This window comes from Engystomops pustulosus, chromosome 4, assembly GCF_040894005.1.
Source record: "Engystomops pustulosus chromosome 4, aEngPut4.maternal, whole genome shotgun sequence".
Classification (NCBI taxonomy): domain Eukaryota; kingdom Metazoa; phylum Chordata; class Amphibia; order Anura; family Leptodactylidae; genus Engystomops; species Engystomops pustulosus.
The window spans coordinates 175,247,185-175,272,498 of NC_092414.1; the positions used below are offsets into that span (position 1 = coordinate 175,247,185).

General features: G+C 43.3%; 1 protein-coding gene across 2 annotated transcripts in view; it reads right to left on the bottom strand.

Moving 5' to 3' along the window:
• Positions 1-25,314, bottom strand: part of ADAMTS17 (ADAM metallopeptidase with thrombospondin type 1 motif 17) — a 145,800-nt gene that overhangs the window by 119,504 nt on the left and 982 nt on the right. For both annotated transcript variants that reach the window (XM_072148604.1, XM_072148603.1), the window contains exons 2-3: positions 23,558-23,922; positions 17,684-17,861 (exon numbers count right to left, since the gene is read on the bottom strand). In XM_072148604.1, coding sequence (XP_072004705.1) covers positions 17,684-17,861; positions 23,558-23,922 — 543 coding nt within the window. The remainder of the gene's footprint in view (positions 1-17,683; positions 17,862-23,557; positions 23,923-25,314) is intronic.

Below are 25,314 nucleotides of genomic sequence, written 5' to 3' on the forward strand. Positions count from 1 at the left end.
CTGCACATAACCACATCTTATGGATGGAGCGCTCCCTTCCCCACTACTGTTCAATCACTCAGGGTTTGGCTCTATGCATCTTGTTGGAACTGATAATTCCCAGGGGCTAGAATTAACACCTCTTTAAAAACCAGACACTGCTCACTGACCAGACTTACAATGGGAGACTGGAGCAAGCTTACCACCCAGGATAAGTTCTACAGTATTCGTGTATAATCAGGATTCCAGCTTGTTACTCCCTTACACTAAAAAATGGTTTGCTGCCAAAATGGGGTAAATAGATCAGGTTGCTCTCCATTTCCTAACATTACTTTTTTGTGGCCTCCACCTCCATTTTCAAGGGGGAAAATCAGCCTGAAAGAAATGGAGGATTATGCGAAACTAATGATGGCTCAAATGTTGTGCGCCAAATTTACAATGTACAGCAATACACCCGATAAAGTGACAGGAACTTTATTGTGATCTGAAAAGCAGAAGTCCAGTCCTCTTATATTTCTGCTTGACTGCTTTCCCCAACATTTGGTGCAACAGGCGGAGTGACATTAACAATGCTAATGTCATGCCAAAAATAGGCACTGGCCCACGTTAATTTTTTGTCCCGCAGCTGCACTGTTTCCGACAAGACAGAAAAAATGTGCACCCAAAAAGGGCATTCTGGTGCACTGTTGGACTTTGCGCCACAATTCTTTCTGTGCCACAATTCTAAAGCATGAATAAAATGCAGCAGAGAAAAAATATGGTGTATTCTGCAGAAGCAGTGGAGGGGGCGCCAGATTCATGAAGAATGGGGCTTATTTACTAAGGGTTGAACTGCTCACTTTTGTCAGACTGTGTGCTGTTTTCAGGATTTGCATGGCTTAGACAGGTATTTAACAGGTGTCTGCGCTGGGATTGTGTAGTTTTTTTTGCGCAGCTGCGCTGGCTTTCATGGGTCAGAAAATCAGAGGTCGTGCTGTCGGATGAGGCAGGATTTAACTTTCAAATTGTGTTGCAAGACAATGCACTTACACGCACCAGGAAGAAGAATGTGAACTCCATGGAGGAAGCGACACATGCAGGATATCGAGCGCACAATCTTAGTGAACCGGGTAAATAAATGTGCCCCAATGTGTGACACATTTCATAAATCTGGCGCATACTGCACACTCTACAGGCAAGCTGCACATAGTGCAGTTCGCACTAGTTTTAGTGAATGTTGGCCACTGTGTTACTGTACTCTAACTGTATGTGTGTTTAGTGTACTGGCAGTGGCCTAACTTAAAGCTGATGGGCCCCAGTGCAAAGTCTGTGAAAGGCCCCCTGACTATAATGTATGGTATAGTACTAGTCTTCTCATATGGGAAATTGACACCTTATGGGTCCCCTAAACCTCTTGGGCCCGTTTTCAACTGCACTCTTTGCACCCCCTCAAGTTACGCCCCTGTGTACTGGCATCTTAAAATTAGGTAATACAATTTTGCAAGAAACTATCCCTGCCCGATAAAATATTATCATATCAGTATTGAAATATGATAACTTAAAACCAGAACACAAAAAGGATGTTGAAAATTGCAGATGTTAACATGAAAGTGTACAGTCAGGAACTGGCTGTCATCAGAAGTCGGTGTGTCAGTGGATGCAGTTTGCCATTGTCATATGGCACAACAAAATAAAGCAAGTATTCTGGTAAGAGCATGATCTTCACAATTGTCAATACTAAATGTATACCTAATATTTCAACAAACTTTGTAAATTACAATGTGTACAATGGGGCAGATTTACTTACCTGGTCCTGTCGCAATCCCGCGGCGCTTTGTCCAACGAGGATCCAGGTCTGCCATGATTCACTAAGCTTGTGCACCCGAGTTCCTGCTTCCATCGCTTCTGCGCCGAGGTCCGCCGGAGTTCACCTGCTTCTTCCCAGTGCTTGTAAGTGCGTGTCTTGCGACACATTTCTAAATGTTAAATCCTGCGCGTTGTCCGAATCTGTTGGGTTGTCCGATGGCCACGCCCCCTACCTCTGTCGCATGCAAGCCGGCTCCGATGCGTCAAAATCCGTTCGCGTGCGCCAAAATCCCAAGGCAATTCGGCACAAAACGGAAACCGCTAGGAAACCCGACTAAAATGCGTCCGACAGACCCTTAGTAAATGAGCCCCAATGTGTGCAAAAGAAAGGTAACACTAATTAATTATGGACAACAATATTTGACATGACATTTTTTCATGTATTGTTTTCTCCCCTGCAGGCTCCATCTCAAATTCTCAATTGTTTCAGAGATGGTCAGTTTAGACTAATTGCCATGATATCTCCCATACACTGCACACACAAATGTAAAAAGGAATCTGCTCTATAAAACTCTCTCTGTTGCTTTAAGACCTCCGCAGAATCATACAGGATATTATAAAAAATATTGTTAAAGCAATTGTGTTACGATAGAAACATCCTATTTAACTACCGAAGGATCCAGCTGTACACGTGTCTTCTCTCTCACTCGCTCCTTTACCCTCTCCATAGACTTATATGGTAAACTGTAATTTGATCTATCTGGAAATGGTAGTTTCTGATAAAAAATGGATTTAGCAGAGATTTTAGGGTGAACGTTGATATAGGAAGAGGATAAGATATGTTAAAGTTTTTTATATCTGTCTGTATAAGCTGCAAAGTTTGAGAACATTAAAGAGAAAGATTTAAAATGCAAAAAGGTAGAACATTTTCTATATCATCAATTGAATAGAGAATAGGCAGGATAGAAATCTACAATAATTATGGGTTAGGTCCGAAAGATCAGTCCTTTTTTTTCCCTGCCAGGTGTACGCCACCAATTTTAGCTTAGTCTTTTGTATAGGGAAAAGGAATAGTAGAAGGGACTAGATGGCATAGAATATATAACTTTTCAGAACTTAACATGGTCACAGTTTAATGGTTGAAATCATACACCATACTCTCCTACAGCCCCTCAATTTAAAGGACATCTAATCACAAGATCAAGGATTGTAAACCAAACATACAGGTGTGTGCCCTCTATGGCAGGATCTGCTTTTCTTTCAGCTTCTTATGTCCTTGTTTTATGAAAATTCTTCAAATGAGCCTGAGGGGCTCCAGGGTCCATAAACTCCAATGGAGCAGAGAGCCCCTCAGGCTCATTTGCATAATTTTAAAATACAATTTTTTTTTTAAACCAGGGCATAAGAAGCTAAAAGAAGAGCAGATGGTACACACCAGTATGTCAGTGTGATCTGTTGCTAGATGTCATTTAAGGGTTACAGATGCAGAACAATGAAATAGGGGTTCATATCTGCATGTAGGAGGATATCACCCCCAGTCCTTGCCCTTGCCTGTTTTTTTGTTTATATTTTTGTAAATAACAATAAAAGTTGTATTTTATCTGCCATCTAGTCCCTTCTTCTATTCCTTTTCCCTCTACAAAAGAAATCTGCAATACTAGCAAGGTTAAATCCATGTGTAAATCCAGTGATTAATCTACTTAAATTTTCTAGGAAAGAAAGAAGGTGGTCGGGTGTATCATTCTTATTACAAGCCCCAGTTTCCGGCATATGATAACAACTGGCCCACTGTGAATTCAAAGTACTGTACTATAAAAGTGCACTTAGGGTGAGGCAGAATGAATGTTATGCCTCTAAGCTGTTTCTGGAAGACAGGAGGTGCAATCATTATTTTTAGCATTACTTAAATTGTAAAGGGATATCCTGTTCATCAGAGCAATGATAACAAAATGAAGAAGCATAATTATATGTTATTATAGTGACATGTCAAGGCACAGATTTCTAAAACACTCGAGAAATCCAAGTAGAATTTGCCCAGGAAATAAAGGATAGTTTAATGAATGTGAACAGACAGAATGTGAAATGAATGGTACTTACTGATAAACTGACTTTCTGTTTAAAGTAAGGGCACATTGACATGGCCGTCTGCGGGGACGTACATGCGGACGCATGTACGTCCCCATAGACGGCAATAGCGGCGCGGCGCAGATACGGTGCACCGATTCGGCCCGCACACTGCAAAAAGATAGAGCATGCTCTATGTTTCGGCGTGTGTGCGGCCGTGCACTGCTATTCTCTATGGAGGGAGGAGGGGCCGCCTCCTCCTCCTCTCCAGCACACGGCTGTGTGAATGTACCCTAACTGTGAACCTCTCCCAATGAATGTGGTATCTGCTCAGCAGGCAGCAAGTTATAGAGCAGGAGGAGTAGAAGAAAATAGTACATAGGGGGAAATTTATTAACGCACTTGCGCCAAAAAAAAACCTGTCTAAAATGCCTTGTGCAGCATTTATCAAGACTTTTTGACCTGTTTTGGGCACTTTTCCTCTGCAGTCTTCTGAAAATGGGCGCAACGTTCTTCATGGACAAAACGGCTTGCACAGGTATTTAAAGAGGACCCGTCACCCTGAAAAATGGCACTAGGAGCTGCTAACTAAAGTAAGAAGCTCCTAGTGCTAAAACAAATGCAGCATTGTTACACTAACACTGCTGTGCTGTACACTCTGCCGCGATTCACTAAGATCGTGCGCCCGATATCCTGCATTTGTCGCTTCCCCGCTCAGGTCTGCCGAACTTCACCTTCTTCTTTCTGGTGCATGTAAGTGCATGGTCTTGTGATACAATTTGAAAGTTAAATCCCGCGCTCAGTCCGAATCTGTCGGATCAGCCTACATAAAGCCCCCCAATTTCTGTTGCATGGAAGCCAGCGCAGCTGCATCGAAAACCGATCGCGTGTGACACAATCCCAGCTCAGGCACCTGTTAAATACCTGTCAAAACCGTGCAATGGCACAAAGACCAACGATAAACGGTAAATAAGCCCCAATGTATAATTAGCTGCTCTATAACCTGCTGTCTACAGATAGCTATGTACAATCTGCTTAGCTCCTTCAGCTACAAATTCTCTATATTGATTGTGCTACATTGTATTATTTTTCAAGTTTTTCTGCAAAACCTCCCACATTGTCCTACCACCACCCACTACTGTGGGTATTAGAATCTTACTGTAGTGTTTCGGATCTGTTTTACACACAATACAATGAGACCCTGCGTGTTGTCCAAAAAGTTCGCCCTTTGACCTATCTGTCCACAGAAGATTATCTTGAATGCTTTGGGGATTATTCAGATGTTTTTTCCTTCCATCTTACTAGATGTGGGATAGGCTTGGATAGCAATGGCTTCATCCAAGTTATTCTCCCATGACTCCCCTTTGTGCAATGTAGTTTTTGATCATGACATGGAGGAGAATTAATGAGGACTAGTTTTATCCAATGTTCTTCTAAAATGATTTAAGATTTTCTGGATGAGATGTAGCAGTGCTCCATGGTGAACTTTACACGCACAGTTCTTTTTCATAAAGACACCCTAGTTTTTGTAGCAGTATCTGATGTGGTTTATTGCATTAAAAAAAAAAAAAAAATCTGACACGTGACTATCTCCAGTGCTCATATGCCAATTGTGTGTAGGACAACACTGGGATCAGCAACTAGCTGTGTCATAATTTTAAGATCAGAAACAGAGGGGATTTGGCTGCAGGCAGGCATCAGTATGGTGGACAACCAATTTTAGGGTGCAATTACACTGTGTTTGCTCAAAACAAAATATGTATACTGTATGTTATACTGAAAGATCCCTTTGGTTTTTGTCACTGTACTAAATGCCACCCATAGACGTTTACAAAAAAGAAAATACTGAGCCTGACCTGTCACTAAGGAAAGCAGCTCCTAGTGCTAAAGCAGACGCAGCAGTGTTACACTGATAGCGTTATCGGAAACCTCAGATAATGCTAGCATACACTGCCGCAATGTACACTAGAAATGCCAGACCACTCTCAAAGCGGTCCAGCGTATTCATGAGGGGGGCGGTCCGAGGCGCTACCTCTTCCCCGGACTGCCTCCAGTAGTTATAAAGTGTAAACACAACCTTACATCAGAAAATGAACTTACCAGAATGCAAAAGTAATAAAATTTTCCAATACTTTCTGTATCAATTCCTCACGTTGTTTTTTAGATCTCTGCTTCCTGTCATTCTATAGGAAGCCTCATTGTTTACTTCAAGTGGATAGAAACCAGTTCATGGTCATGTAATGTCACACAGGTGCACTCCTAGTTAACATCACAGAGAGTAATCAGAGCTGTGCAAGTTATTAATGTTACTATTCTGGTCTCACAACGTAAGAATATTTTTTTTTTCAATGAGAGGATTATATCCATTGATGTTTCGGAAACAGCTGGGAAGGACCTTTTATATGTCACAATACATTAATGTCCAAAAAACTGAGTGCAACCAATTAATCCAAAGCCTAGGATCAATTAGATAGCTTGGGTCCTAAGCCACTCATTATGCCTTCATTCCTGGAGGAAATTAACTTCACAGATGTCTTTCTAACATGTGACCATAATAATACAGGTAATTGGGTATTCTTCTACTCTAATGATACTGTCACGTAACATACAGAAAAGTGGGTTATTTTTATTTCAGACCTTGCACAAAGTCCACCTACAAAAAGTTGACTATACAAGTGATTAAAACCATGTATGCATTGTAAGAGTATGTTCACAGCAATATTTATGTACAGATTTTCCATTGGGAAGCTTCAGACACAACATTTAATGGGGATCATTTAACATGACAAAATTCTGGCAAATTTGTCTTGTTAATTTCCCTGTCAGGATCGGAGGTAGTGGATCCTCTGGACTACCGTGGACGATGACACAAGCCAACACCTGGGACCGGAATCTAAGTGGCACCCGGGATGGTCTTGCTGAGGCGTGGTACCACCAGGTCGTTCCACAGGTGCGACTAGCCCGTGGTGGCAGCCAAGGTCGAGGTACAGGAACGGCAGGTAATCTCGCAGTCGGGGACAGGCAGCACAGGCAGCACAGGATCAGAGTCGGGGACGTAGCAATAGGTCAAGTCAGGCAGCTGAGGAGCGTAGTCATGAACGGAACCGGGGTCACAATGGGAAATCACAATAACAGCGCAGGGCATCAGATAAAGCTTTCTCTAAGGCACAAGGCATGAAGATCCAGGGAGAGGCAGGTTTAAATAGCCTTCTGGGAAATGCCCAACGGCAATTAGTGGTGCACTGGCCCTTTAAATTTCTTAAAGCCTGTTTGCAGGCGCCCGCGATATGGGTTGGGGGAGCACCCGTGACACTCCCCACTATGTGAAAAAATTGAGTACCATATGTTTTGGACTATAAAGTTTTACTAAAAGGAATTGGACCAATTGTCAGGCAGGGTTTGTTACTGGAAAGAGATACAAAAACCGCCCTAGGGCGGCACAAAGGAGCCCATATCCTGACAATAAGGAGTGGCGATTAAAACTTAACTTTTATTTATGAGCTAAAGTATATAATATAGGGTATGAATAGATACTTGGTGCTCAAAACAGAATTCGTGATTTAAAAGCACAAGTGTCCTAAATGAGGTGGCCTTAGGGTATAGGATCGTAGATCTGTGTATATAGTAACATCGGAGTGGGCTGGACTCGGGTAGTGATAGCTAGTATGGCAGATATACAAACCTGAACGCTATGGGTTATTATCATTTAAACCCAAGCGTTGATTCCTGTGGTATGGGATCAGTGAGATCCCAGACTTATACAGGAATCTATTGCGGTATCCACAGCCCACAAGACCCTAAGTCTATCCAGCCTACAAAACCAAGGTACCACCCCTAGATAGGACCACTGCAATTTAAAATAAGAAAAGAAATTAGCCCCCCGACATGTTTCGCCAGTGACCTGGCTTCATCAGGGGTCGGGCTAATACTAATCGGCGGCGCTGTCTCGCCGGGTATATAAAGATCTTAGCCCCTCCCCTCTGAGGGTATTTGACCTATGGGTGAGGCGGTTGCTCGCCGCCACCTACTTTTCTAAAGTGATTGAAGTGTAACAGAGGTGGGTGGAGCCGAAATCCGTGCCAATGGAGCGGGGCCAGGGGTGGTGCTACCTCAGACAGCTGGCGATGACACTCACCAATCCCTGCGAGCGAGTGTGCGCATGACAGGTTCGGCAGTGTTGATTCAGCGGTGAAGACGACTGCGCATGCCCAGGTACTTTGCCTCCGGAGTACGGCCGGCGGAGAGATGCTGTCAGCAATAGAGCTGACTGCGCACGCTCAGGCACTCTGTCCACAAACGCCACGGTGGAGATCAGGCAAAATGCACCCATCCGCTAGGTTAGGTAGGTATACTTCTGAGCATTTCCCATATAATATCCTAGGTCAGTAAAATGGTGCATAGAGGGGGAGGGGTATATGGGTATAGAATTCTTGGTTGGCACACCAAGTAATGAATATCCATCCTTTAAGAAGTGATGAGGTATACAATACCACTTCTAATAAAGACAAAAAAAAAAAAAAAAAAAATTTTTTTTTTTTTTTTTTTTTCTTTTTTTTTTTTTTTCTTCTTTTCTTTCTCTTTTTTTTTTTCCCTTTTTGAAAAAAATGAAGAAGATAAAGATGCACGTAAGTGGCCCCTTAGAGAAATGCTGCGAAGGTAAAGCCTTCATTCAGGCCCGATGGGCTCAGGGATTTAAGTCGGTGGATCCATCTGGCTTCCAACTGTAGAAGCTTATGGTCGATGTTTCCCTGTCGGGGTCCCGATCGGACCTGATCTATGGCCCAGAAACGCAGGACATTGGCATCTCCTTCATGATGCAGTCTCACATGTCTGGAGATCGGGGTATCCTTCCCTGTCGTGATGGAGCTGATGTGACTAGATATTCTCCTGCGGAGCTGTTGGATCGTCTTGCCCACATACCATCGTGGGCAGGTACATTGTGCCACGTATATCACAGCTGTGCTTTTACAATTTAGATGGTATTTAATCGTGTAGGTAGAACCATCTACTGGGTTAGTGTATGTTTTCGTTTTTAGCATCAACGGGCAAAACGAGCAGGACCCGCAGGGATATGAACCTTGTAAAGTGCTCCTTGGTCTCTGGCCGATTCAGATGATTCACTAAAGTGACTGTGTACTAAAAGATTGCGTAGATTTAGGCCTCTCCGATAGGTGATAGTGGGTTTTGCTGTTAGTTTTTCTGCTAGGTCGGGGTCAGCCGTGAGTATTGGCCAATAGCGAGACATGATGTTCCTAATGGTCTCAGCGTATGCATCATATGTACCGATGCATCTGACAATTTGTTCAGTTGGTTGTTGGTCTTTTTTGGCAAACAGTGTGTTTCTGTCAGTGTTCTTGGCTCTCGCATAAGCTTTATACAAGCATTTCTTCGGGTAACCCCGACTCCTAAACCTACGGTAGAGGTTGTCGCATTCCTTTTTAAACAGGGCATCGTCAGAACAGTTTCTTCGTGCCCTCAGGTATTGTCCTATCGGTATACCTGACTTGAGTGGTTGCGGGTGCCAACTCTGCCACTGTAAAAAGCTGTTGGTGGAAGTCGGTTTCCGATAGATATCCGTTTTGAGGCATCTTAGTGAATCCATACTGATTGTTAGATCTAGGAAGCAGATCTCGTTCTCATTGATCTCTGATGTAAATTTCATCCCGATCTGATTACAGTTCAGTTGGTTGACGAATTCCTTAAATAGATCCTTACCTCCCTCCCACAGGATAAGGATATCGTCAATAAATCTGCCCCAGTATGATATATACTGGGTGTACTTGGTGTATTCCTCGGAGAACACTATGGTGTCCTCCCACCATCCAAGAAAGAGGTTGGCGTATGAGGGCGCACAAGTCGCCCCCATCGCGGTCCCCCTGACTTGGTGGTAGAAGGACCCATTAAAGAGGAAGTAATTGTGAGTAAGAATGAAGTACAACAGTTGGAGTATGAACTGATTGTGTTCTCTGAACTGTATCGCCTTAGTGGTCAGAAAATGTTCGACTGCCTTCAGGCCCAGCTTGTGCTCGATATTGCTATACAAAGACTCCACATCTAGACTAGCAATCATGGTGGTATGGGTCAATGGTAATTCCTGAATTTTCTCAATGATATCCTTCGTATCACGTAGATACGAGGGAAGGGCTACAACAAATGGCTGCAGCATCTTATCAATGTAGACGCTGCAGGATTGTGTGAGACAATCGCAACCAGAGACAATCGGTCTCCCTGGAACAGGGGATCGACATTTATGCACTTTTGGTAGCGCATAAAATGTGGCTATGGTAGGATGTTTGTTGTAAAGAATTTTATATTCATCGTCACTAATCAGGTTCGCATCTTTGGCTTCAGAGAGAAGTAGATTCAATTCACTGATATATTTTGATGTGGGGTCATTATGGAGGACTTTATAGGTGTGTCTATCCGATAACAATCGCATGACCATGTTTATATAGTCCTTGGTGTCCATGACGACTGTGTTGCCCCCCTTGTCAGACGGCTTCACTGTCAAATCATGGTCATTTCGAAGTTCCTCCAGTGCCCTCACCTCATCAGTGTTCAAATTCTTGAAAATGTGTTTCCTGTCCATTTTCAATCCTTCAATGTCTCTAGAAACCAGTTGTACAAAGGTTTCTATATTTTTATACTTAGAGAAAGGGGGGGTATGTTTAGACTTTGGTCGCATATCTGTAAGTGGTGCTCTTATGTTGAGTGAGCCTACAGTGTTTTCCTCTTCCAGGGTGAGAAGTGCTTCCAGGGCTTGTGTTTCCCTCTGTCTAAGTCTTTTTTTGTCCGTGTCTACCTCTTTGTGCCACTTGTGTAATGCCAACTTTCGTGCAAATAAATTAATGTCCTTGATCCACAAGAACTTATCGCTGGGGGGTGTGGGTGTGAAAGTGAGACCCTTCTGTAATAGTGCCAAGGTGTGTGGAGAAAGTGTTTTGGATGACAGGTTGATAACTAGATTTTGTGTGGAATCATGTATTGGTGGGGGGATTATTTCATGTTGTGCCCCCACTTCTCGCGATCTCTCTGTGGTGCACACAGGGCTTGTGTGCCTAAAAAAGGTGACGGTAGGGATGTGGTTGTAAGGTGTGGGATAATCGAGGTTTGAGTGTTGAAGGTAGGTAATTGCATCGTGGTCATGGTGGAACGTGGTGTTTCTTGTGTAGATCTTAGTTCTGTGCTCTGCAGTGGTGTCATTATCGGGTTGAGGGGACACAGTGAGTTGTTTACAGATGAGAATGAAGATGAGGTAGATGGTTGTGGTCCTGTGGAGGAAGAATTGTGGGCTACTGTACATACTGGTCCTGAGGAGCGGCTGTCTAAGTAACTAGTGTTATTCGTTGTTCTCTTATGATGCGGTGACTTACGGCTCTTGAGATTTTTACGTTTTGTACCCCCCTGTGGATTGGGATGGTTAGACCTAGAGTCTTCTGTACTGGAGAGATCAGATTCCGAGATGTCTGTATACACTGGTTTTGTAGAGTATCTTTTGTTACGTTTTTGATTACTTTTCTGAGGGTAGACCTGCCCTGATTCAAAGTCCTTTCTGTCACGCAGGTATTTTTGATGTTTTTTATCCTTTATGTCCCTTGTGAGTGTATCTATGTATTTTTGGAGTTTATTTTCAAGCGATGAAAATTCAGGGTGTTGGCTGAATTTCTGTATATCCTGAATGTCCCTTTGTAATTTCTCTTGTATTCTACAGAGGTTCTGTTTCTCATATATGCTCAGGTATTCAATCATGCGTAGGGAATTGGATGTCAGGATGGTTTGCCAGCCCTTAAGAAATTCCGGGTCTTCCTGATGTGAGTTAGGGGTGATCTGTATCCTGAGTCCCCTGTACACTAATTTCTGACTTAGGTAAGTTTCGAAGCTGACCACTTCCCAACTTGCTCTGATATATTGTTTGTATGTTTTATTGAGGTCATTGAAGGCTAGGTGAATATCACTCTGATTCAATGGCAGGTCCTGGGTGGAAAAGACCTGTGCAGCCTGCTGTGTAATAGTCTCTAGACTGATAGCCTGTGATAGAAAACCTGCCATAGCCAAAGTGTGTGATGGTAACACGAGACACACTATTTATCCTGCGTGTGGTGCAGCTGTGTAGGGGCTTAGTAACGTGCACTCAAGAGTCCCGTCTTGGCAAAGACTGGGAAGGTGGGAGTAAATTCCCCCGTGGTCCTGTAGTGGAGAGTTAAAGCTCCAAAATAATCAAATTTTACTAAAAGGAATTGGACCAATTGTCAGGCAGGGTTTGTTACTGGAAAGAGATACAAAAACCGCCCTAGGGCGGCACAAAGGAGCCCATATCCTGACAATAAGGAGTGGCGATTAAAACTTAACTTTTATTTATGAGCTAAAGTATATAATATAGGGTATGAATAGATACTTGGTGCTCAAAACAGAATTCGTGATTTAAAAGCACAAGTGTCCTAAATGAGGTGGCCTTAGGGTATAGGATCGTAGATCTGTGTATATAGTAACATCGGAGTGGGCTGGACTCGGGTAGTGATAGCTAGTATGGCAGATATACAAACCTGAACGCTATGGGTTATTATCATTTAAACCCAAGCGTTGATTCCTGTGGTATGGGATCAGTGAGATCCCAGACTTATACAGGAATCTATTGCGGTATCCACAGCCCACAAGACCCTAAGTCTATCCAGCCTACAAAACCAAGGTACCACCCCTAGATAGGACCACTGCAATTTAAAATAAGAAAAGAAATTAGCCCCCCGACATGTTTCGCCAGTGACCTGGCTTCATCAGGGGTCGGGCTAATACTAATCGGCGGCGCTGTCTCGCCGGGTATATAAAGATCTTAGCCCCTCCCCTCTGAGGGTATTTGACCTATGGGTGAGGCGGTTGCTCGCCGCCACCTACTTTTCTAAAGTGATTGAAGTGTAACAGAGGTGGGTGGAGCCGAAATCCGTGCCAATGGAGCGGGGCCAGGGGTGGTGCTACCTCAGACAGCTGGCGATGACACTCACCAATCCCTGCGAGCGAGTGTGCGCATGACAGGTTCGGCAGTGTTGATTCAGCGGTGAAGACGACTGCGCATGCCCAGGTACTTTGCCTCCGGAGTACGGCCGGCGGAGAGATGCTGTCAGCAATAGAGCTGACTGCGCACGCTCAGGCACTCTGTCCACAAACGCCACGGTGGAGATCAGGCAAAATGCACCCATCCGCTAGGTTAGGTAGGTATACTTCTGAGCATTTCCCATATAATATCCTAGGTCAGTAAAATGGTGCATAGAGGGGGAGGGGTATATGGGTATAGAATTCTTGGTTGGCACACCAAGTAATGAATATCCATCCTTTAAGAAGTGATGAGGTATACAATACCACTTCTAATAAAGACAAAAAAAAAAAAAAAAAAAAATTTTTTTTTTTTTTTTCTTTTTTTTTTTCTTCTTTTCTTTCTCTTTTTTTTTTCCTTTTTTGAATACCTGCGTGACAGAAAGGACTTTGAATCAGGGCAGGTCTACCCTCAGAAAAGTAATCAAAAACGTAACAAAAGATACTCTACAAAACCAGTGTATACAGACATCTCGGAATCTGATCTCTCCAGTACAGAAGACTCTAGGTCTAACCATCCCAATCCACAGGGGGGTACAAAACGTAAAAATCTCAAGAGCCGTAAGTCACCGCATCATAAGAGAACAACGAATAACACTAGTTACTTAGACAGCCGCTCCTCAGGACCAGTATGTACAGTAGCCCACAATTCTTCCTCCACAGGACCACAACCATCTACCTCATCTTCATTCTCATCTGTAAACAACTCACTGTGTCCCCTCAACCCGATAATGACACCACTGCAGAGCACAGAACTAAGATCTACACAAGAAACACCACGTTCCACCATGACCACGATGCAATTACCTACCTTCAACACTCAAACCTCGATTATCCCACACCTTACAACCACATCCCTACCGTCACCTTTTTTAGGCACACAAGCCCTGTGTGCACCACAGAGAGATCGCGAGAAGTGGGGGCACAACATGAAATAATCCCCCCACCAATACATGATTCCACACAAAATCTAGTTATCAACCTGTCATCCAAAACACTTTCTCCACACACCTTGGCACTATTACAGAAGGGTCTCACTTTCACACCCACACCCCCCAGCGATAAGTTCTTGTGGATCAAGGACATTAATTTATTTGCACGAAAGTTGGCATTACACAAGTGGCACAAAGAGGTAGACACGGACAAAAAAAGACTTAGACAGAGGGAAACACAAGCCCTGGAAGCACTTCTCACCCTGGAAGAGGAAAACACTGTAGGCTCACTCAACATAAGAGCACCACTTACAGATATGCGACCAAAGTCTAAACATACCCCCCCTTTCTCTAAGTATAAAAATATAGAAACCTTTGTACAACTGGTTTCTAGAGACATTGAAGGATTGAAAATGGACAGGAAACACATTTTCAAGAATTTGAACACTGATGAGGTGAGGGCACTGGAGGAACTTCGAAATGACCATGATTTGACAGTGAAGCCGTCTGACAAGGGGGGCAACACAGTCGTCATGGACACCAAGGACTATATAAACATGGTCATGCGATTGTTATCGGATAGACACACCTATAAAGTCCTCCATAATGACCCTACATCAAAATATATCAGTGAATTGAATCTACTTCTCTCTGAAGCCAAAGATGCGAACCTGATTAGTGACGATGAATATAAAATTCTTTACAACAAACATCCTACCATAGCCACATTTTATGCGCTACCAAAAGTGCATAAATGTCGATCCCCTGTTCCAGGGAGACCGATTGTCTCTGGTTGCGATTGTCTCACACAATCCTGCAGCGTCTACATTGATAAGATGCTGCAGCCATTTGTTGTAGCCCTTCCCTCGTATCTACGTGATACGAAGGATATCATTGAGAAAATTCAGGAATTACCATTGACCCATACCACCATGATTGCTAGTCTAGATGTGGAGTCTTTGTATAGCAATATCGAGCACAAGCTGGGCCTGAAGGCAGTCGAACATTTTCTGACCACTAAGGCGATACAGTTCAGAGAACACAATCAGTTCATACTCCAACTGTTGTACTTCATTCTTACTCACAATTACTTCCTCTTTAATGGGTCCTTCTACCACCAAGTCAGGGGGACCGCGATGGGGGCGACTTGTGCGCCCTCATACGCCAACCTCTTTCTTGGATGGTGGGAGGACACCATAGTGTTCTCCGAGGAATACACCAAGTACACCCAGTATATATCATACTGGGGCAGATTTATTGACGATATCCTTATCCTGTGGGAGGGAGGTAAGGATCTATTTAAGGAATTCGTCAACCAACTGAACTGTAATCAGATCGGGATGAAATTTACATCAGAGATCAATGAGAACGAGATCTGCTTCCTAGATCTAACAATCAGTATGGATTCACTAAGATGCCTCAAAACGGATATCTATCGGAAACCGACTTCCACCAACAGCTTTTTACAGTGGCAGAGTTGGCACCCGCAACCACTCAAGTCAGGTATACCGATAGGACAATACCTGAGGGCACGAAGAAACTGTTCTGACGATGCCCTGTTTAAAAAGGAATGCGACAACCTCTACCGTAGGTTTAGGAGTCGGGGTTACCCGAAGAAATGCTTGTATAAAGCTTATGCGAGAGCCAAGAACACTGACAGAAACACACTGTTTGCCAAAAAAGACCAACAACCAACTGAACAAATTGTCAGATGCATCGGTACATATGATGCATACGCTGAGACCATTAGGAACATCATGTCTCGCTATTGGCCAATACTCACGGCTGACCCCGACCTAGCAGAAAAACTAACAGCAAAACCCACTATCACCTATCGGAGAGGCCTAAATCTACGCAATCTTTTAGTACACAGTCACTTTAGTGAATCATCTGAATCGGCCCAGAGACCAAGGAGCACTTTACAAGGTTCATATCCCTGCGGGTCCTGCTCGTTTTGCCCGTTGATGCTAAAAACGAAAACATACACTAACCCAGTAGATGGTTCTACCTACACGATTAAATACCATCTAAATTGTAAAAGCACAGCTGTGATATACGTGGCACAATGTACCTGCCCACGATGGTATGTGGGCAAGACGATCCAACAGCTCCGCAGGAGAATATCTAGTCACATCAGCTCCATCACGACAGGGAAGGATACCCCGATCTCCAGACATGTGAGACTGCATCATGAAGGAGATGCCAATGTCCTGCGTTTCTGGGCCATAGATCAGGTCCGATCGGGACCCCGACAGGGAAACATCGACCATAAGCTTCTACAGTTGGAAGCCAGATGGATCCACCGACTTAAATCCCTGAGCCCATCGGGCCTGAATGAAGGCTTTACCTTCGCAGCATTTCTCTAAGGGGCCACTTACGTGCATCTTTATCTTCTTCATTTTTTTCAAAAAGGGAAAAAAAAAAAAAGAGAAAGAAAAGAAGAAAAAAAAAAGAAAAAAAAAAAAAAAAAAAAATTTTTTTTTTTTTTTTTTTTTGTCTTTATTAGAAGTGGTATTGTATACCTCATCACTTCTTAAAGGATGGATATTCATTACTTGGTGTGCCAACCAAGAATTCTATACCCATATACCCCTCCCCCTCTATGCACCATTTTACTGACCTAGGATATTATATGGGAAATGCTCAGAAGTATACCTACCTAACCTAGCGGATGGGTGCATTTTGCCTGATCTCCACCGTGGCGTTTGTGGACAGAGTGCCTGAGCGTGCGCAGTCAGCTCTATTGCTGACAGCATCTCTCCGCCGGCCGTACTCCGGAGGCAAAGTACCTGGGCATGCGCAGTCGTCTTCACCGCTGAATCAACACTGCCGAACCTGTCATGCGCACACTCGCTCGCAGGGATTGGTGAGTGTCATCGCCAGCTGTCTGAGGTAGCACCACCCCTGGCCCCGCTCCATTGGCACGGATTTCGGCTCCACCCACCTCTGTTACACTTCAATCACTTTAGAAAAGTAGGTGGCGGCGAGCAACCGCCTCACCCATAGGTCAAATACCCTCAGAGGGGAGGGGCTAAGATCTTTATATACCCGGCGAGACAGCGCCGCCGATTAGTATTAGCCCGACCCCTGATGAAGCCAGGTCACTGGCGAAACATGTCGGGGGGCTAATTTCTTTTCTTATTTTAAATTGCAGTGGTCCTATCTAGGGGTGGTACCTTGGTTTTGTAGGCTGGATAGACTTAGGGTCTTGTGGGCTGTGGATACCGCAATAGATTCCTGTATAAGTCTGGGATCTCACTGATCCCATACCACAGGAATCAACGCTTGGGTTTAAATGATAATAACCCATAGCGTTCAGGTTTGTATATCTGCCATACTAGCTATCACTACCCGAGTCCAGCCCACTCCGATGTTACTATATACACAGATCTACGATCCTATACCCTAAGGCCACCTCATTTAGGACACTTGTGCTTTTAAATCACGAATTCTGTTTTGAGCACCAAGTATCTATTCATACCCTATATTATATACTTTAGCTCATAAATAAAAGTTAAGTTTTAATCGCCACTCCTTATTGTCAGGATATGGGCTCCTTTGTGCCGCCCTAGGGCGGTTTTTGTATCTCTTGGACTATAAAGCGCACCATCAATAAATTCCTGCTTAAATGTCTAGGTTCATATATAAGGCGCACCGGAGTAGAAGGCTGAATGACCAGCAGGTGGCAGACCTGTGCACAGTTCAAGGCACACTGGACTATAAAGGCGCACCTTTTATATCTGAGAAAATCAAAGGATTTTTTGTGCGCCTTATAGTCCGAAAAATATGGCAGTACATGATCTAAACTTGATATATAGTGCTGACAATTAGGTTGGTACCTGATATAACTTGACAATTCCTAGGTGGTGTCTCAGGCTGAGAAGAAGAAGAGAAGACATCTGCTTGACGTTTCTTTCTTATTACATGTTCTCTTCCCGAGAAGTGAGCAGTGACGTCCATTGTTGTGTTGCTCGGTTGTATCTCTAGTTGTTCTTCTCCTATTCGAATGAATCCAGTCTGTGGAGGATACACAAATGACACATGACAAAAATAATATTTTAATATTTCTTAAAAAAAAAGAAAAATCAGTAATTTGAAGACATATTGGTTGTAAATTCATTATTTTAATTGAGTTTGTCACTACTTCCTCAACCTAAATCACATGAGCAATACCTCATTACATAACAGCCAACAAATCTACTCTTACTGTAGAATTACATTTTCAGAATCTAATGCCATTCTTGCTCATCACATAGCAAATCACCTAGTTGTCTGCAAAGGGGTCCATAACACCCCCATCCCCAGGCCAAGACCCTAGTTTAAAACAGGAATTTAAAATACCTTATATACTCGAGTATAAGCCTAGTTTTTTAGCACAAAAGAATGTGCTGAAAACCCAAACTCGGCTTATACTCGAGTAAAAAATATATAGGTTTTACCAGGTTTTTGTGGTAAAATTAGGGGCCTCGGCTTATACTTGGGTCGGCTTATACTCGAGTATATACGGTATTCTATTGCCTTGTATGCTAATGAGCTTATCAGGTATCCTCTTTGCATACAAAAATGTTTCAATTTTTGGGTAGTATAAACACTGTTCACTTCTGAAATCCCATCTGGGGGTTCTCTGATAGCTATGAACAATCCTATCTAGCCTCCCTTGAAAATTAAGCATGGATAAACCAGGGGCACTTACTCAAAGATCCACGTGATAATCCTCTTTTATTGCCTATCCATGAGCTCCTTCCTTCAGGGAGATTACATCAGGCTGTGGTAAGGGGGAAATGTTGGGGAGCAGAGGGGGAGGGTGAGATAGTTTTACAGGCTGTTAAACTCAGTACAGAGGGGCTCTGATAGGGCCCCCCCAGAGCCCTTGAATACTCATTAGCATCATAAAAGTTGATTTTAGAAGGATGGAGGCGATGAATAACAAATTTAAGAACATTACCACTGGCTGGTTTATCCATGCTTGATTTTGATGGTAGATTTCCATTAAAGTCTTAAACTTAACTCCTTAATTCTCATAGACATCAATAGGGAGGGCCATGTGCAAATGTTTTGCCTAGGGGCCTTCATTATACTTAATCCGGCTCTATGTGTTCTTAAATGCTCAGTAAAGATCAAAGAAAGTTATATTTGATATATAATAGATTGGCTCTTAATGCTTCATGGGCTTAGTCCGTCCCATTACAGGCTATTACAGATACAAAGCTCCACAGTAAAATTATTTAATCAAGAAAAGTATTGGCGGAAAAAGCTATGGCTCAGGGTTCCATTTAAAAATGTAGAGAGACTGCGCTAAACTATGTTCAGAGAATCGGAACACTAGGGACCCGGAACACTAGGGACCCGGAACACTAGGGACCCGGAACACTAGGGACCAAAGTTTCCCAAATTATGGATAAAATTTAAAGACTTTCCATTGAATCAATCCTTATTCACTTCATTGTAAAAGTATAAAAAGTAGTTTCCATCTGTCTAGTTTTCTAAAAAAAAAAAAATCATGCTGCAAACGGTGTAACACAAATCACATTGCAAGGAATATTGGTTGGAGGTAATAGTCTCTCTCTGTTCCACCAGGACTTTCTAGGAAATTATTATGATAAATGTTAAATCTATTGTGAACATGTACACTTAAGTTGGAACAGATTTCCAGTTCTGCAAGGCGTACATCCATGGAGCTTCTCTCCCCAGCTTCCAGTCTAGTGTGGTTGGCAAGAGATCGGTTACGGCGGATCCCTCGAAAACCTGCAAACCGCAGCAAGGGGAGAGAATCACCAGGAGCCTGGAGCTCAGGAGAGGCTTCTCCCCATCACATAACTCCTGCCAAGAACAACACACGGATTTTACTGTAAAAATAAAAGCCTTGAAGCACCGAGAAGACCTACAGCAGAGATTTATCTAGGGTCCTTGTGACTACTCCTGTTCGGTTGACCTGGTAACAGGGTGTGTATGAATCAGAGAGGTAAAACATCATGATGGAACAAATCGCTCTGCTGTCTAGGAAAACTTCCACTCCGCAATGCTCCACAGAACCAAAGCAATTCATTCCAGTATGAGGTGCGGAGATAAACAGCAGTCCAATTGTGCTATAGCCAAGCTCTTATAAATAGTACAAAAAGACATGTTTATAGCGCCCTCAGACGGTTCAGGGACTTCACAGAAGAAAACACACCAATGTATACATAGTAACATTATGTAACATTATGTCTCACACAATGGGAAATAATTTATCATCTGGTGGTAGGAGGGAATAATCAAACAACAAGTTATGGAAAAATGGCAGGTACGGAGACCTACAGTGAGACCGGACATTCCACTTGAACCGAACTTGTCACGCTGATGTGTTTTTTATGTCCGGCCAGCATGTATAAAACAGGGGGGATAGAGAAGAGGGTACCGTACATACTTATTGCAGCCAGCATGTTATAAAGCAATCTGAGCTAATGAACAGATTTTACACAGTGTTCTACCTGCAGGTAGCATGTTATAGACCAGGAGTAGCTGAGCAGACTATACATAGTGTCATATCTACAAGTAACATGTTATATAGTAGGAGGAGCTGAGCAGCTTGTCCATAGTATCCTATCTGGAGGCAGCATGTTGTAGAGCAATAGAAGCTGACCAGATCGTACATAGTGTTTTTTCTACAGGCAGCGTGTCATAGAGCAGGAAGAGTGCAGAGCTTTTATTTATTTTAATACATCTGCAGGAAGCTCGTTATAGAGCAAGGGGAACTGAGAAGATTTTACTTACTGTCCTATCTGAAGGCAGCATGTAATAGAGCAGGTGGAGCTGAGCAGATTGTACTTAGTGTCCTATCTGCAGTTGTAGAGGGGAAAGCTATCAGTCACTGTATAGAAGCATTTGAAATTACTGATGATTTTCAGAGATGGATAAAAAGGATTCACAGCCACCCCTGCTACTTTGGTATATACTTTTGTTTACTGAAGCAATTGATTAATAAATTGAAAACTGGCGCCCCCTACACTGCCCCGACAGAGTGCACCAACAATTTTTGGGTGCACCTTTAACATAGGGCGTATGATGCAATTCTTTCGGACACTGCACAATAAATGTGTTGCACGGTCTAAATGTTCATCGGAAAGCCCCTTTAAGTGCTGAATATTGTCGGGTCGCGTATAGTGCACACAGAAAGTGCAAAGTCAGACAAAAAATGGTGTAGGGGCTTTAATAAATGTGGGCCAATGAGTGCTGCCAGTGTCAGGGGAATAACAGGAACAGCCGAAAACAGCATTAGGAGAAATATGTTGCTTAAGAATTATTTATTGGAAAATGCAGATAATTAATATTAAATAGACTTCATTTCTAAATCATTTGAAGGAAATATTCTAACTACATTAAAAGTGTTTTACATAGAAGTCTATTTTGCTACAGATTCGCTGCAGAATTGTCTCTGCTGATGGAAACTTTAATTGAAAACCAGATAAAGTCTTTTTATCTTAGATCCAAGTGAAGAAAGGGAAAAAGAGACAGCTAGGAATGTAACACTGGAGCCATTTGACAATCCACACTGACAGCTGTCAAACCATGCAGCCAAACTTCTCCTACATGGAATATTATCATATCACAATAACATGCTTGTAGGTGCCAGCGTGAATTAACCAGCGGGTCTGTAGTCTACACAACATGGTAGCATCAGGTACGGGAATCTCTAATTAATAACTGGTTTCTTTCCATTCCGAGACACAGTCATCATTAGTAGTTACCGTTTATACTCGAGTATAAGCCAAAGTACTGAATTTTAACACCAAAAAAAACCTGGGAAAACCTATTGACTCGATTAAAATATAAAGCCAGCATGCCCATCCCCCCAGTATATAGCCAGCCCCTGTCCCCAAGTATATAGCCTTCCAGTCCATGACCCCCAGTATAAAGCCTGCCAGCCCATGCCCCCCAGTACGTAGCCTGCTTACCTCCCTGTATATAGTCAGGCAGTACCTGCCCAGAGTATACCAAGCCTACCTTTCCAACGCCCCCGCAGGTCCTCTTATTGCCTCCAGTGCCCCATCTCTGTCTTTAGCCGCTTGCCGACATCATTGTTTGTGCACCACTGGCGCCGCCACTTGTGTCAGCAAGTGGATGACCTCATAATCTGGGTGTCGGCATCGTGCAGGGACCCGAAGATGGAGACGGAGCACCAGAATCAAGAAGAGGACCACCGGGGACATCGGAAAGGCGATTTTTTTCAGCACATTTTTTTGTGCTGAAAAACTCGGCTTATAAATACGGCAGTACTCCAGATGCATGCTCTCTCAATACTGTTTAATGTGCTTATTATATACCATTTTCTTTCCTCGTCTATGGTCCATTGTTTAATAGTGTAGGCTGCAGGTCTTGAACTCCTACCTGTTTTTAGTTTACAAATACTGATACAAAATACTGATTACTGCCTTGTGAAACTGTAATAAGAAGAATTAGAAGAGACATGTATGTATGTGTGGCCATAGTATAGATTTTGCACTGGTGCCAAGGAGCCAAGTCCATAATATCTCAAAAAAACATTTTTGGGGGAGATTTAACAGGGCTAGTACCTAATTTTCTGGAGTACGAGCCCTGAAATAATCACAGTTCCTTTTGAACAGCCAGGAATTGTGATTATTTTCTCCCTTACCCCACCTCTATGCTAAGGTGTGTGAAGGGGGCTGTGCCAGAAGGTGGCGTGGGCCACTGCAGCACATTGGTTGGAACTTGTGCCTGTTCAGGCAATTTACACAAGGCAGGACCTGGAGTATAATTGTACCCAAGAGCGACCGCTTGCCAAATACATCAGGAGGCGAGAGCTTCCTGGTGTATCTGGCTCGTCAGTGGGGCTTAAAACATACCCTCGCCCACTAACCAGTGTTTGGTAAATGTCCGCCTTTGTTTTATTAAAAGGGTTGTTCCAAGTTTGATCGCAGTCCCCTATCTACAGGGATCCAACTGCTGTTGAAGGCGGTTCCATTCTCACTAATTGAAGGTGTGGAGTCCTATTGCCCCATTCAATAGTATGGAAGTTTCACCAGAACAGCACTCCATCCCACTATCTCCTGCATTTTTATAGACATAGTGGGAGATTTATCACTGCTATTATGCCAGTTTTCTTGCATAGAAACAGTGGAATAATTGCAAATCTTGTGCAGTGTAAGAATTTCCAATTAAAATCGTGAATACACCACATCCACGCTATTGTTCCCACCCCATGCCTGCGTTCTTTTGGAAAACTAGCTAACATCTGTTCCATGTTTTTTACGCAAAACTATGCCAGGTCCTACCTGGTGTAGTTTTGCTCGCTGGCTGTGCCACCTGCCAGATACATCTAGAGGCCTAAGCCTCTTAAATGTAACCGGTGCGAAGAAGGGGATGTGGCCGCTATCATACACTGGTGGGAGTGCCAGAGATACTCAATTTCTGATGCTCCCTTATTGAATGGAGCGTCAGGACACATGCTCAAGTACACTAAACGTATCTCATTAAAATCTATTTAGTATTTCATATATGGAGAATTCCCACTACAGGTCTCAATGCTACAATGGATGGGGAGAACCACCTATAAGCATCAACATCCCTGCCAACTTTTTGCCATGAGACCACGGTTTAGGGGACCCCCATTTTCAAGCTCCTCAATACTGCCCCCATCTCCTGTCATGTATGTGTAATGATATGTTTTCTAATTAATAAAAAACATTTGGATATCATAATTAACAGGTACACACCAGTCCTGAACAGGTGCTGACCGATGCAAAAGACTTGTTGTAATTGAGAACTTCTCCAACATAGAAACAAAGTTCTTCCTCTGGAATTTTGGTCTGGATTTTGCCTCCAAGTTCTGTCCTTTCCTCCACCACAAAGTCTGCAGCCAGGAAATCATGGACCTTCTGCAGGTGCAAGTGAAGATCCTTGCCAAATGCTGGCAGATGGATATACATATTGTCTGGATGGGTTGCTGTGTCTCTGGGAATAGACCGTGGCTTTCGGATGTTCGTGAAGATTGACTCATCTCCTCTCAATGGCAGAGGGATCTGCCCGGACCATATTAACTGTGGAATTACAACCTCAGCTGCTGGGTCAGAGCATCCAGCTAAAAGACAAAATTTGATTTCGATTAATCAGACAAGACATCTTAACAGGTTACAATGCTGGCTATGCTATATATCACTAATATGTCATGTGCATAGACATGGTTTACAGGGCTTTTATCAACGTGAGCTTTCCTGATAGGTGGTGGTCTCATCTCTGGGACTCACAACTACTCTAAGAAAGGGAACAAATCAAGCACCATCTTCATAGTCTCTTCTAGTAACTCCTATAAACTTCACTAGAAAGAGCTTCTCTATTAAAGACAGTGTAACAAGTGTTGCTTTGTGAATGGGGATCAGAGGACTCCTGGTCTCCATATACAAAGAATTGTGCTTTGTTTGTGTGCTATTTCAGTAATACAGCTGTGCAGCTATAAAGCAAAGTAAATCTGTATTACTCCAGCCAATGATCCTTAGCTGACCCACTAGTGACGCCTTTTTTTGTTATGCACCTCTGCTTAGTAGGGTCAGGGAAGCCAAGGCCCCTCTACAGAATCAGCTGTGCTATAAGCAGCAGAACCCAGCGCTCGGCTCCTAGCCGGACTCCATCTCCTAATGAACGGAAACTATGATGTTCAGCAAGGGGGACCCTGCCAGGATCGGCTCAGGTTGAAACATCAGCTATGAAAATATAAAGGGCCTCTTCACACAGCTCAATCCTCCCCCCATCCAAACACATAGCACACGCACAGCAAGAGGTGCAGTGATATCTGGGCTAAGTCTGAGGGGCTCCAGTTTTACGTCAGCTGCTATTTTACAGGGGAATAAAAGCTTTACCTACTAAGCTGCAGTCTGCTGCGAGACCCTGGAATCCACAAAAGACAACTTCTGGCCAGGACCAACGTCACAGACCATGTGCCACACAAGAGGAACAGTTTAGTCAACATGGGCCAGTGTGCCGGCATCAACTCTTATTTTATCTCTCTTTTTTTTTAGGATCCCTGCCTGGTGGTAATTGGAAAAATGTTTAATTTGGCATTGCATGGAACCGTTTAACCCTTATGTAGAACAACAAGGTGTCTGCACACCTAAAAGCCAAATCAAATCACCGAAAACTGAGCTAATATCTCTAAATACTGATATAAGCCAGGCTATTAAAGGGGCAGGTATGGAAGTCAGAGAGATAAATGTATATATTATTGTATTATAGGAATGTGCAATACCCTGGACAGCACTCAGACACTTGCTGCACTCACATAGGGATCGCCACCTGTAACCAATTCCATGTACCAAACCTCTGAGCTCTCTACATGATTGGGGCACCGGTATCACTTTCTATGTCAGCCTGTGCGTTGCATTCATCAGACCGTGACATGACACAGAATACTGAGCTCTCCTGTGTAACGCAACCACAAAGCGTCTCATCTGTCAGTCATGTGCACCTCGTTCTTGTA